At 42.8% G+C, this 14,046-nt stretch overlaps 2 protein-coding genes across 2 annotated transcripts; both read right to left on the reverse strand.

The window, feature by feature from the left end:
- Positions 1–5,417: 5,417 nt before the first annotated feature.
- On the reverse strand, positions 5,418–6,173 carry LOC131648549 (uncharacterized). The gene has a single exon (XM_058918300.1). The coding sequence runs from the start codon at positions 6,171–6,173 to the stop codon at positions 5,418–5,420; it is 756 nt and encodes a 251-aa protein (XP_058774283.1).
- Positions 6,173–11,492, reverse strand: LOC131648550 (uncharacterized). The gene is made up of 2 exons (XM_058918302.1): positions 11,276–11,492; positions 6,173–6,909 (listed from the first exon to the last, which is right to left on the reverse strand). Exons 1-2 carry the CDS (start codon positions 11,490–11,492, stop codon positions 6,173–6,175), a joined length of 954 nt encoding a protein of 317 aa, XP_058774285.1.
- Between the last annotated feature and the right edge of the window lie 2,554 nt (positions 11,493–14,046).

A 14,046-nucleotide genomic window follows, 5' to 3' on the forward strand; every position in this document is an offset into this window, starting at 1 on the left:
GCCCCCTTGCACCTTGCATCAAGGACTTTTCTCAAGGAAGAATATTTTGCTCGAGCGAGATGAGGTGAAACATATCATCAAGCGGGACAGGGTGTCCCGGGGAAATGACTTGGCCGAGGATGTCGAGGGGATGATGAGGGTGGCCGCTCTGGCTATGGCTCTTAATGCTCAGAGGGTTTGTCCCCAGAAGGACTATGACGCTTTGCTGCACAAGTACGAAACGCTGGAGCATGAATTCGAAAATTACAAAGACAAGTATGAGATTCAAACCCATATTGTCGAAGACCTTTGCAAGGCGCAGGATAAAGTCAGGGCCCTGGAAGCCGAGGAGAAAAGGCTGCGAGAGCGGGTTGCTGATTTAGAGGAGTCTCACCTCCCTACTGCCGAGGAGGCTGAGGACGAGAAGGCTTTGGAGACTCGCTCTCAGCTGCTGGGCAAGGTGAGGGAGCTTGAAGTTGATTGTGTAGCTACCCTGGGGGTTGGATTCAAGGCGGCTGTGGATTAACTGCGGGTCCTCAACCCGCGTTTGGTGACGACGGGGATCAGTCCATATAACAAGGTTGTGAACGGGCGGATCGAGGCGAACCCGGACTTCGATGATTGGGAAGACGGGCAGGACGTCCAGGGTGGTGAAAGCAACGGGGCCGAGGACGATGATGGTGATATTTGATCGGCTTGTTATCTTGTTTTCTGGCCTGTGCGCCAAGACTTTTGTTTGTTTTGTGGCCTGCGTGCCAAGATTTTGTCGGCCTTAAGGCCGTGTAAGCTTTGTATAATGGGCGTTTGCTCGGTACTTTTGGGGCCTTCGGGCCGTTGTAATGCAATTTTCAGTTTATTTTAGCAATTCGCTGTATGTTTGTTTTTTTATGCTCGACCAGTATTTGTCATCCGATTGTGTAGGGAACTAACCGGGTAGGTGGGGTGGATTCCCGACCTGAAGCGAATTCGAGGCTGCATTCGGAACCAAGAACTCGAAGTGCGGACTATCCATCGCGAGCTGGCGTCCGGCCAATATGGTACTACGACGGCGGGGCTAGGTGTAGGTCCCCCGTCGAATCGCGTGGCTGCTCGTCGTGGACTGCGACGCGATTTGGGATGTTTGAGAAGAAACGTCTGTACCGGGATGCGCTTCTAGTCCGACCAGATGGTCGGCGTTCTCGATGTGAGCCTTAGCTGTAGTATTGACGGAGGTTTTCGGTGTTCCATGGTCGAGCAAGTTTTTCCCCGAGTAGGTTTTCGAGGTAATAGGCGTCGTGCTCGGTTTTCTCGTAGACACGGTAGGGGCCTTCCCTGTTGGGAGCAAGTTTGCCTTCGCGTGAGTCTTTCTTGTTTCGGAGGAGGACGAGGGATCCGACTTCGAACTCGCGCTTGATGACCTTTGCGTCGTGTCGCAAAGAGATTTGCTGTTTGATTTTGGTTTCTCGGAGAGATGCTCCGAGGCGAATTTCTCCGACCATGTCGAGTTCTTCCCTCATCGCCTCGTCATTTAGCTCCTCTTCGAGAGGGAGCTCAGTCCGACGGGAGGGCTCGCGGATTTCTACTGGAATGACATCTTCGATCCCGTAAGTTAACCTGAACGGGGTTTCTCCTGTGGTCGAGTGTGGAGTGGTTCGATATGCCCACAAGACGCTGTGGAGTTCTTCGACCAGGCCCTCTTAGCTTCTCCTAGCCGTCGCTTCAATCCTCGGAGGATGAATTTATTAGTGGCTTCGTCCTGCCCGTTGGTCTGGGGGTGTTCGAGCGAAGTGAAATGTTGTTTTGTGCCGAGTTTGGCGACGAAGTCTTGGAACTTCTTGTCCGTGACCTGTGTTCCATTGTTGGTAACGAGATCTTGGGGTATTCCGAATCGTGCGAGCACATTCTATTTGTAGAATCTCAGTATATTGAGGGAGGTGATTTTGGCAAGGGCCTCGGCCTCGATCCATTTCGTGAAGTAGTCCACGGCGATGATCAGATACTTGTTCTGATAAGAGCCGACGGGGAATGGTCCCAGGATGTCCATTCCCCACCAGGCGAAGGGCCATGGTGAGGATAACGATGTCAGCTCGTTCGGCGGAGCGAGATGCATGTCGGCGTGGCGTTTGCATTTATCACATCTTTGGACGTGGTCCTTGGCGTCCTGTTGCATCTTCGGCCAGTAATATCCCACCCAGAGGGCTTTCCGGGCTAATGAGCGTCCGCCGGGGTGCTGCGCGTTTATGCCCTCGTGAATTTCTTGTAGGACCTCGAGGGCTTGCGCGGAGTCTAGAAATTTAAGTAAGGGGATGGAGAATCCCCTCCGGTATAATTTATCATCGATAACTACGTACGAGCAGGATCTTCGCTTGACAGTCGCGACCTCTTTTTGGTCGGGAGGGAGTTCATTTTTTGTTAGGAAGTTGTATACAGGGGTCATCCAATAGTGGGCTTCTCCGATGGCGCTGACCGAGGGTGGTTGAACGGTTGTTTGCACACTTGGTCGGGGGAGCGTTTCTTGAATCACTGACAGATTACTTCCCTTTTTCCTGGTGCTTGCTAGTTTAGAAAGGATGTCTTCCCGGGCATTGTGCTCGTGGGGGACATGTTCGACCTTGAGTTGGGCAAAGTTTTTGGTTTTCTGCTTGACCATGGCCAGATATTCGATTAGGAGTTCATTTTTGGCTTGATAATCACCATTTACCTGTGAAGCGACGAGCTGGGAGTCAGTGTAGATAGTTACGACCCGCGCTCCCAAGTCTTCAGCACGACAGATCCCTGCTAAGAGTGCTTCATATTCGGCCTGGTTGTTGGACGTATGGAATACAGAATGAGCGACACTTCTATGAGGATGCCCTCACTGTTTTCGAGGATGATGCCTGCCCCGCTTCCTGTCGAGCTGGATGCTCCGTCGACGAAGATCGTCCATACGTCGTTGGGAGCTGTTAGGGGACCGAGGATCGTCATCTCGGCGACAAAGTCGGCTAGGGCTTGTGCTTTCAGGGCTTTTCTGCTTTCATATTGGATGTCGAACTCGGACAACTCGAGGGACCATTTTAGCATCCTGTCGGCCATGTCTGGACGGCCTAATAGTTGTTTGATGGGCTGGTCGGTTCGCACGACAATGGTGTGCGCGAGGAAATAATATCGCAGTCGTCTCGTTGCGATGACGAGCAAAAGTGCTACTTTTTCTATTTGCTGGTACCTCACTTTGGTCCCCTGGAGGGCTTTGCTCGTGAAGTACACGGGTTTTTGTCCTTCGTTCGTTTCTCGTATGAGTTTTGCGCTTACGGCCTCAGCAGATAAGGCTAAGTAAAGGTAGAGCGTCTCTCCGACGTCTGGTTGGCTTAGGACGGGAGGTTGTGAGAGTACCTGTTTGAGGTGGGACAAGGCGCTCTCGCACTCGTCAGTCCACTCGAAGGTTGCCTCTTTTCGCAGGAGTTTGAAAAACGGGAGGGCGTGCTGGGCGGAATTTGCGACGAAGCGGGACAATACGGTGAGCATGCCGTTCAGGACTTGGATTGATTTTTTGCTGTTTGGTATGGGGAGGTCGAAGAACGCCCGACATTTGTCCGGGTTCGCCTCGATGCCTCGTTCGGTCAGGTAGAAGCCGGGGAACTTCCCGGCCCTAACCCCGAACGTGCATTTCTCGGGGTTGAACCTCATTTTTCATTGTCTTGCTCGGGTCAAGACTCGTTCGAGGTCGTCGGTGTGAGTGGTTTCTTCTCGAGATTTGACGATCATGTCGTCCATATAGACCTCGAGAGTGTCGCCGATTTCTCCTCGGAAGACTGTGTTCATCATCCGCTGGTAGATTGCCCCGGCGTTCTTGAGCCCGAACGGAATTACGTTGTAATAGTAATTGCCTGATTCGGTCATGAAGGCTGTGTGCTTCCTGTCGCTCCTCGCCATAGGTATTTGATTGTATCCTGAATATGCATCCATAAAAGACAAAAGTTTGTAACCGGCCGAGTTGTCGACCAATTTATCAATATTAGGTAAGGGATATGCATCTTTAGGGCATGCCCTATTGAGATCGGTGTAATCAACGCACATTCTCCATTTTCCATTACTTTTCTTAACGAGTACAACGTTTGAGAGCCAAGTTGAATACTTGGCCTCGGAAATAAAGTTTGCCTCTAGGAGGTCTTTTACAGCTTTCTCGGCAGCCTCCGCTTTTTCGGGAGACTGCCTTCTCCTACGTTGAGCTATGGCCCTAGTAGCCGGACTAATACTAAGATGATGGCAGGTGACCTCAGGGTCGAGTCCGGGCATCTCAGCGGCGCTCCAGGCGAAGAGGTCGGCATTTTGGCGAAGGCAACTTTGCAGTTGTTTCTTTGCGATCTCTGGTATCCCTGCTCCAATCTTGACCTTTTTGTTCGGATCGTCTCCCAAGGCGATGAGCTCGAAGTCCCCGTCAGGGATTGGGCGGACGGGGCAGGCGGACTTCCCTTTTACTGCCGTCTGGTCCTCGGAGGCGTTCTTCAGTTCTTCCTCGGAAAACCGTGCATCCAGGTCGATGGAGTTCACGTCTGGCTTGTTGCTCTGCTCCCTTTCTTCGGCCTTGCTGGAGGTCTTCGGCTGTTTGTTCACGGATTGGTATCCTTTGACTGCCGCATCGAAGCATCTTCTTGCTGCCTCGATATCGCCCCTGATTGTCGCTACTCTGCCCCTCTTTGTGTAGTATTTCATTAACAGGTGGGCGGTGGACGGGACCGCGGTGAGCTCGGCAATGGGGGGCCTCCCTAGTATGCAGTTGTAGAGGGATTCGTAGTGGACGACGAGGAATTGAGTCTTGATCACCCTGGTGGTGTCCTCCTCGCCGATTGTCACTAGTAGCTCGACGTATCCCCAAGGCTTGGAGGTAGAGCCGTTGAAACCCTGGAGGTCGGCTCCAACGTATGGGGTTAGATGGGAGTCATCGAGCTGGAGTGTCTTGAAAAGTTGTGAGTACACTATGTCGCATGAGCTGCCTTCGTCGACTAGGACTCGACGGACATCAAAGTTCGCCATTTTTGCCCGGATGAGTAAGGGAATATTGGCGTTGGGCGATCCACCGGGCATTTCCTCGAGGTAAAATGTGATCGGTTCGGATTTTCCCTTGAATCTCCTTAGGGTAGGGCCGATGTCGGCGTTGCTGTCGATGAGCTCGTCAAATTTTCTTTTCACTGAACCGACGGATAAGGGGCTGGTGACGGCACCGTTTGAGATGACCATTGCCGTGGGGAAATTTTCCCAGGGGCTATATGCCGAGGCTACTTCCGTGGAGGGGAGGAAGTCTTCGGGCCTGGTTACGGAGAGGGCGATCTGGAACGGCCTCTGGTCGGGGGAGTTGTCTTCGTCGGGCTTGTCCGACCTCCTGTCGTCTTTTTGGGCAGTGTCCCCTCTTTTTGTGTACTTCGAGAGGCGCCCTTCCTTGATGAGCGTTTCGATTGCGTCTTTTAAGTGGACACAATCCTCGGTCAGATGTCCATAGGATTTATGGTACTTGCACCACTTGGATTTGTCGGCTCCTGGTCTTGGCGCCCCCGGTTTTGGCACGCGGACACCACCGTCCTTGAACTTGGTGCTTCTGCATTCAATCCAGATGTGCTCGCGGGGAGCGGTGAGAGGTGTATATTCTGTGAAGCGTCCAAATGGGCCTCGGTTCTCTTTGCTGTCTCTGGATCTCTCCTCCCTTCTTTTTTCTCCGCCACGGCGGGGAGTCGTGTCATCGCGCCTAGAGCTTTTTTCATTTCGAGGAGATTGACCCTCTCCTCATAGGTGATGTATGATTGAGCTTTGATGAGGAGGTCTTCCAGGGTTCGTGGCTTTTCGATGCCGACAACTTTGTGGAAGTCGCTGCCAGGTCGGAGCCCTTTATTAAGCAGATATAACTTCATTTCTTCGGTCGTGGGCACCTGAACTGCTTCGCGGTTGAATCGGTCCAAAAAGGCTCGGAGGGACTCGGTCGGTCCCTGGACTATTGCTTCCAGAGAGGCTTCTGTCTTTGGATGTCGACAAGACGCGGTGAAGTGGTGAGAGAATTTGTCTTTGAATTCGGCCGAGGAGCGGATCGAATTCCTCGGAAGATTCTTGTACCAAGTCATTGCGCCTCCCCTCAGAGTTGTCGGGAAGATGCGACATTTGATGGCGCCGCTTACAGAGTGGTAGTCGAGCATGGTCTCAACACTGAGGACGTGGTCTTCAGGATCGGTGGTCCCGTCATAGTGGTCCATCACTGGAGGTTTTTCCATTCCCCTGGGGATTCTGGCTTTGACAATTTCCTTGGAGAAAAGGTTTTGTCTCTCCTCGTCACTCTCAGGAGGTGAAGGAGTGTAGCGACGAGGACGTTTCGGGGAATGTCCCGGCTTGGAGGGCTTTCCAGCTTTCTTGAGGGTTTCCCCGCGTCCTTTATGAGGGAGGCGGGCTTCTTCCTCGGTGATAGGTCTTTGTGCTTGGAAACAGAGGTCTTCTTTGAAGCGGCGCCACGGTTCCGTTTCCGTCCTCGGGGACTCTCGGAATCGGACCGGTCGCGTTTGTATCCGGGGGACATACTGCCTCGTCTAGGAGAGGGGCTGTAGGAGCGGTTGCGGTACTTCCTCCTGGGAGGAGAGCGAGAGCTGGATGAGGAGCGGTGGTGGTAGCGCCTCTTCGGAGGTGTCCTGGATCGACGTTTCTTTCCCAATGCAGCTATTATCCTCTTGTTCTGCTCGAACAACAGAGTGTTGGTCCGGTTAACTGCGCTGAGCAGTGCGGCAGTGACCGGGTCGATGTTTTCTGGAATCGGGATCTCGACTTGGAGGGATTCTGCATCGGCCTCCAGGTCCTCGACCTGTTTGGAGCTTTGGGTTGACGGGGTGGCCGTCTGACGGTCTCTCGGGGGCGGTTTTCCATCGTTGGGTTTGGATTGCCCGATGGGAGCCGCTTTCCCGTTCTTAGTTGATTGGTTCTGCCCGTCCGACGAGGACGAGACTGGTTGCCAGCAGCAGTTTCTTGGTTCAATCGTTCAACGCTGAATTGGTCGCTGTTCTGTTGATCGTAATTGTTGTTGCTGGCCATGATGATCGTGGAATGGGTTGAGCTTTGATCTCTAGGTTTCTTGAAGAAAGAAAAGATGGGGAAGCAAGATTCCCACAGACGGTGCCTCTGATCTAACCTGATCAGAATGGATCGTCACGGCAGCTTGTCTGGCTTGATGAACAAGGTGGGGGGGGTACCTGTAAGGTTCTCCGATGCTAAAGTCAGAAGCTATCAGAGAGAGTGAGGGTTTAAGAAGTAGAGAATGAATACCTGACTCTCTAGTGAAAGAGGGTATTTATAGCCCCTAGCGCTGGGCCAAGGTCTCCTAATTGGGCCAAACCCAGTTGGGGGCCCACGTGCTAGGAGACTGTCAGAACAACCTCTGCTAGGGCTGAGTCAGCAGGTGACCCACGTTCTGGGTGAGCATGGCGTAGGATTCGGAGGTGATTGACCGGATCCTTCGCTGACGCGTTACGCATGGGTCTTCACGCTTGACCAATTCGTAACGGTAAGATGGGCCCAAATGGATTGGGCCTGCTCGGCTGACAAGGGGAGCTGGGCCTGCTCGGCCCAGTCCAGAACATTAATTAAAAGATAAATGTACTAAAAATTAAGGGCAATTTAATTTCAACAATATCATATATTTATTTACTATTTATTGGGATATGGCCCTCAAAGTTGTCCAAAGACATGTTCCAAAAGAATTCAAATGGTCTCATTCATAATACAAATAATAATTAAAAAAAATAAACAATTTTAAAACTTAGTAGCAGTTTTGTAATTAAAAGTGAAACAAAATCTTGATAGAAGAAGTAAAAAAAGAAGAATAAAAATGAACCAAATAGTACAAAAACATTGACAACATACTAAACAATAACTTGTAATTTTTTTTACAATGCACATATTTAGGAGTGAATTTTGGCCATGAGATTGAACCATAAAACATCAAACTTACAATATAAACTTATATATGTGTGCATATGTATGTAATAGTAATGAGAATCTGTTCAAAACATAATAATAAATGTGTGAAAATAAATTTTGTTTGTTACAAATCTAAGTGGTTTAAAGAAGGTGATTATAATTCTGGTTTCTTTCACGATTCAGTCAAGACTATGGGTAGAATGAATGTTTTTCTATCGTTGAAGGTTGGTGATGTTTGGTTGGAAGGACTGATTGAGATTAAACAAGAAGTGATCAATTAGTTTTCTTTATGTTGAGGATAATATTGCCTTGACTACTCCTTTTAGTCTTTAGGAGTTAGATGATGCTATTGTCTTGAACGATGGTAACAAGAGCCCTGACCCTGATGATTTTTCTTTTTTTCCTTTATTAGAAGGTTTTGGGATCTATTTATGGAAAATGTTGAGGTTATGTTTGATCAATTCCATCAGTTTGTTTCGTTGTCATGTTACCTTGTTCTTTTGCTTCTTACTTTATCACCTTGATTTTTAGTGATTTTAGGTCTATTTATTTGGTTGGTTCTTTATACAAGTTAATGGATAAAGTGTTAGTTGCTAGATTTTGGGAGGTTATGAAAAAACTTGTTTCCCCTAATCAATCTGCATTTCTAAAAGGTATAATGTAGGGGGATGGTGTGGTGGTTTTGAATGAAGTGATTGACATGGCTAGGAAAGCTAGGGATCTTTACCTCATTTTAAAGTGACTTTTGAGAAAGCTTATGACAATGTGAGTTGGAATTTTCTAGAGTATATGTTGATTAAATTTGGTTTTCATAATAAGATGAGGTTTGTAGTTCATGTGTTTTTGCTAAGAATCTTGTGATGTTGGTCAATGGTTTCCCAACTCAAGAGATTAACATTCAAAGGGCTTTGAAGCAAGGGGACCCCATAACTTCTCTCCTTTTCTTGCTAGGGGTTGAAAGGTTTAAGAAATTTAGTTAGTAGGATTGTTGAGTTAGGTCTTCTCACTAGTTTTAGGATATGAGACTCATATCTAATGCATATGATACCTTTATCTTAGCAGGCTCATCTCATGACAACCTTTAAACTATAAAGACTATTCTTAGGGGTTTTGAGCTTGCTTTTATCCTCCAGGTAATTGTTTTAAGAGTAGTATGATATATGTCAATATGAATTTAGGTTTTTTGGATTCTGCTGGTGATTTTCTTCATTTTAGAATTGAGAGTCTGCATTTTAAATATTCAGGGTTCTAGTTGGGGCTATTCTGAGCTAAGAAGCTACTTAGGACCCCTTGTTAAGATATTGTCTAAGAGGATGAATTCGTTGAAGCACATGTATGTTAGCTTTAGGGATGGGTGGTTTTGCTTAATTTTATGCTTAATGTTATCCATGTTTTTTTTGTATTTTTTGAAAATGCAGTAAAGGTTTGGAGGAAAGTAGTTTAAATTTAGTGAAGGTTTTAATGGGGAGATGTTAAGGGCGATTCTAAAATCCCTTGGTTCAATTGGAACAATGTGTGTAAGCCTAAGAGTTAAGGGAGGCTTAGGGGGTTAGAGATCTTTGTCTAATTAACTTAACTCTTTTAACTAGGTGGCTGTGACATCTTATATTGGGTTCCTTTGGTCTTTGAAGTGATGTTCTAGTTACCCGTTATGATAATGCTATAGTCTCTTCATTAAGAGGCAGTAGAGGCTTGGGATTCCAAAATTTCTCCTCCCAGTGAAAAGTTGTTTCCCTTATTGGCTCTAAACAAGAAGACCATTCTGACTAATTTATGGATGATATAAGTAGGAAGGTCGAATAATGGTTATAGATGCCTTTTTGGTTTAACCCTAAGATTGGGAGTAATACCCCATAAAGATATGTTCCATAGATTGCTTACAATCAATGATTATCCCGAGGGAAGCATGGAAAAGGTAGAGAGGCGGATAGATGAAACCCTAATTTGAAATTTACTTGCAATTTGGTTTGTTTTAGCATGATTGGTAAAAAAAATTGGCTTGATCCGAACAAAATTTGATGATGTTTAATTTGGACTACTTTTTGGATATTCGAATTACAAATTGTATTTTTATTAATATTATATAACAGTAGAAGGAGGATATTATGGATGTGAAAAGAGTAGGATATTGCAACGTAGTCTTGAAATTTGTAGTGGAACAAGACACATTTAATGTTATTAGTGCTTAAGAACCTCATGTTGGGTTATCAGAACACCTTAAGGTAAAATTTAGAGAGGATTTAGAAGGCTTACTTTAGGATATACCTCAACAAGGAAAGTTTTCTAAAAGAGAATATAAATTAACATGTAAGGAGAATAGAAAGAGGTTTGGAGATTGTGCGTGGGGGGGGGGGGGGGGGGGGGTACAGTCTCAGGGAGCTAAATGCGGAGGATAAGTCCTTCTTAGATTTTTTGTTGGTTTTTTTTATCTTACTTTAGTTAATACCAAGTTTAGGAAAAGAGATTATCATCTTATTACATATAAGAGTTGGGTGATATGTTCTCAGATAAAATTATTTCTTATTAGGACGTTAGATAGGAATATTTGCTTAGAGTGTAAAGTTTTTTGGGAGAGAGCTTGACTATGTAACATAGAGTATTGATTACGACTGGAAGAATAAAGAGGTGAACAAAGATAAGAAGACACATGGGAGCTCCCTATATCAAGTTGTGTAATTTGAACAATATAAAAAAGTAAGTTTCTGACACAAGCTCTTGGTGGGAGGATTTGGACAACCACAAGGAAGTGTAATGCTATGTGGAATAAGATGACCCAATATTTTGGATAACAACAATAAATGCTATCATGCACAATATAAATGGAATTTGAGATAGATATTTAACATCACGACAAAGATACTGATAACAAATATGAAAAATAATAACAAACTAATAAGAAATAATAACAACAAAGGTTCCAAAAAACAAAAACAAAAAAACACACACACACACACACACACACATATATATATATATATATATATATATATATATATATATATATATATATATATATATATATATATATATATATATATATATATATATATATATATATATATATATATATATATATATATATATATATATATATATATATATATATATATATATATATATATATATCAACAAAAAATTAGCACAACATGAATTCGCAAACAATGTAAACTATCAGGAAAAATAAACCCAAACTAAACTAAACTGAACTACACTACAAATGAAATGTCATGAAATGATATGCATGTTGGGATGAAGGAAGGTCGAGTGAAATTGATCATCTCCTAAAAAATATAATTGTTGAAAGAGGGGCTCAAACCATTAGCAGCTACGACTTCCTTGACTTAAATCCCCAAAGCATTCAACGTGTCTTCAAGAGTTTTGACTCCCTCTTGACAAATCTCCATTTCAATGGCTTTAGTAGCTAGCTTATCTTCCCGAGCAATATGATGCTCTCCCCTTTCTTGGGCATCAGCAACAATACGATCAACATAACTATCAAAGTAGGATTTAACAGTAGGAGTCATACCATCAAATGAAGGAGCAACAATTGAAGAAGACAATACCTTCCACGACATAACACCTTTAGGAGCTTCCTTAACAGCTACAAACATGTTTAATATATATTTGGTGCATTTTATTTATGTATCTTTGTTTAAGTAGTTTGGTCTCAAATTGGTGAATTTTATTTATGTATTTTTTCTATCTTTCAGATGAAGGAGAATAAGATAAGACAAATTGGAGTAGAACTAGGAAGAATGCATAAAGATTGCATAAAGAAGAAGAAGTCTCCATTTCGAATTGACAGATCCCACTACAATCTAGCCGTAACAGGCATTAATGGTCGTAGTCAGATCCCCCATACATAAAAGCATAGGGTGCTACAGTATGTTTGTATCTAACAGTACTAGCCGTAGCTAGCATTACCATCTTCTCGTAGCGCACCAAATCTGCTTCAGATTCCATTTTATGACAACTAATTAATGAAGTCTCTTCATGCTATGACTATCTCAACTATTGCAATACTTCAACAAAATCTCTTAACACGAATTAAAGCCATTATTAATGGATCTTAGGCCAATAAATAGATATGTAACAAGGAGAAAAACACAATCTACATTCTACATACTAGCATTTTGTTAAGTTCTATTTTTTTATTGCATTTTTTTCCCTTTCTATAAGTTGTTATACTTTTGTTGAAGCTTCTTTGGAGAGAAAACTCTTGTGATACATTTCTCTGCATTTCAGGTTCTAAGTTTCAAGCTTATTACTATTATTGTTATGAACACATATGTTATTCATAGAATGTTTGAGTAGACTTTTTAGGATCCGAGACACGAGGACTGCCAAATTGATAGACCTCATGCAAGTTGTCTGATAATGATAACTAACGATAATACTTTATTTGTTTAAATGTTTCTGTGTTTAAGGAATATGTTCGTTACAGAAGTTGGAACATTTGTCATCAATTATACGGTAAAAGGGTAAAATTGATGTCTAACTTATAAAATTGAACATTTGATTTTGAGGCGACGAAAGTGTCTCAAAGTCAACTGAGAAATAATTTATCTTTTAAATATATTCACTTTTACGGGTTTCCACATGAACGAGATACACTGCAAAAGTATGTAAATTCATTGGTTTAGAACATCCTAATGCACCAAAGAAAGTGGAGATTACTACTAATATCTATTATTTTCTGCATAAAAAAACTGGTTTAAATATGAATCAAACATGTATGAGTGAAATCATAGGCATGAACCATTGTCTTAGATTCTTCTTTTGAATTATTAAGAAAATCAATTTTTAAATTTTAGTAAAACAATCAGACAAATTGACCGTCTTAGACAAAAATATAATTATTAGTACTCAATACTCAAATCGGACTCTGAGGAATGATCACTCTTTTTATTACTTTAATATTATCGTACATTTTTAGTGTGTCAATTCATATTAAGGTGTATTTGGTTCGAATAAGACATTATATTGATTCAAATCACACTCACAACGCCAAATTCTAAAATTTAAATTTATTCTTGATTCAAATCAGCCAAAGTAATGATTCGAATCAAGCTTCAAAAAACAACTTTTTTTAAGATGTCTAACTTGTAATTCAAGGCACTCATAGTTGAATTTGACCAAATTTCTCAAACTAAAACACATTGTATTAGATTCAATCTGAGTGTAAGGGTTAGCTCAAGGTACAATACTACAATGCATGATAAAATCAAATCACGATAAATAAATAAAAAATTACAAATAAATGATAATTCAGAAATATAAAAAATGCGACAAATCCTCAAAATACACAGGGGAAATTCATTGTTACCTATGAAGTAGTTTCATGAACAAATTAGAGAAATTCAAAGAAGTTAATATTTCTTACTACTACTCAGTAGAAAAACGTGTAACTTCCAATAGGGATATACGTCACATTATAATGAAATTGCATTTGAAAGTTGACACTTCAGTAACTTCCAAAGTGCGACGTGTAGTTAGGGCAATGCGCCGTATTTGTGCAGGACAAAAAATTCTATATAAATAGAAAAAACTTGTTCAGTTGCAAGGGTCTCAAACTTTATCATTAAGAAGACCATTTTTAAGAGTTTGGAGATGGAAGTTGAAGATCATTCATCAAATAAGTCATTCACTCCAACGATAATGTTATTTTGTTCCTTCTTTATCTCTTTTTCTATGATTTCTCTTAGAATGAGTAACTAGTTTCATTACAATAGGTCCATTGAGATGCATTTACTCAAGATTTGTGTGAAACATGTAATTCGCTGTGTACTATTCATTGTAATGATAAACCTTTAATTGTTCAATAGTATTTGTTCTTAATATTTTTTTATTCATTGATGAATGAGTCGAATGATATCAAATTGTATTTAAGAACTAATTATATATTACACAATTGTATCTTATAGTAGTATTAATGGGAGGCTATTTATATATCTAGACATGAGGAATACTTAGTTCTGAAAAGAGCATTTTAAATTTGGTTCAAACCTTTGTCAATTGCGACTTCAACCAAGTAATTAGGGAATTGTAATGTGACAAAGAGAGTAGCATAATAATACAAGAAACCCAAAATGCTACGCATAACATATGTTGCACGTACCTCCATTTATATCAAATACATATGAATAATGGACCTTTCTATATGAA

Source organism: Vicia villosa, linkage group LG2, assembly GCF_029867415.1.
Source record: "Vicia villosa cultivar HV-30 ecotype Madison, WI linkage group LG2, Vvil1.0, whole genome shotgun sequence".
In the NCBI taxonomy this organism is placed as follows: Eukaryota; Viridiplantae; Streptophyta; class Magnoliopsida; order Fabales; family Fabaceae; genus Vicia; species Vicia villosa.

Excerpts from the sequence above, each read along its gene's own strand:
- LOC131648550 (XM_058918302.1), bottom strand. The coding sequence starts at position 11,492 with ATGTTTGTAGCTGTTAAGGAAGCTCCTAAAGGTGTTATGTCGTGGAAG. Across the intron at positions 6,910-11,275 it reads AGCCATTGAAATGGAGATTT|TCTCGTCCTCGTCGGACGGG; the intron begins GTCAAGAGGGAG and ends GCTGGCAACCAG.
- LOC131648549 (XM_058918300.1), bottom strand. The coding sequence starts at position 6,173 with ATGGACCACTATGACGGGACCACCGATCCTGAAGACCACGTCCTCAGT.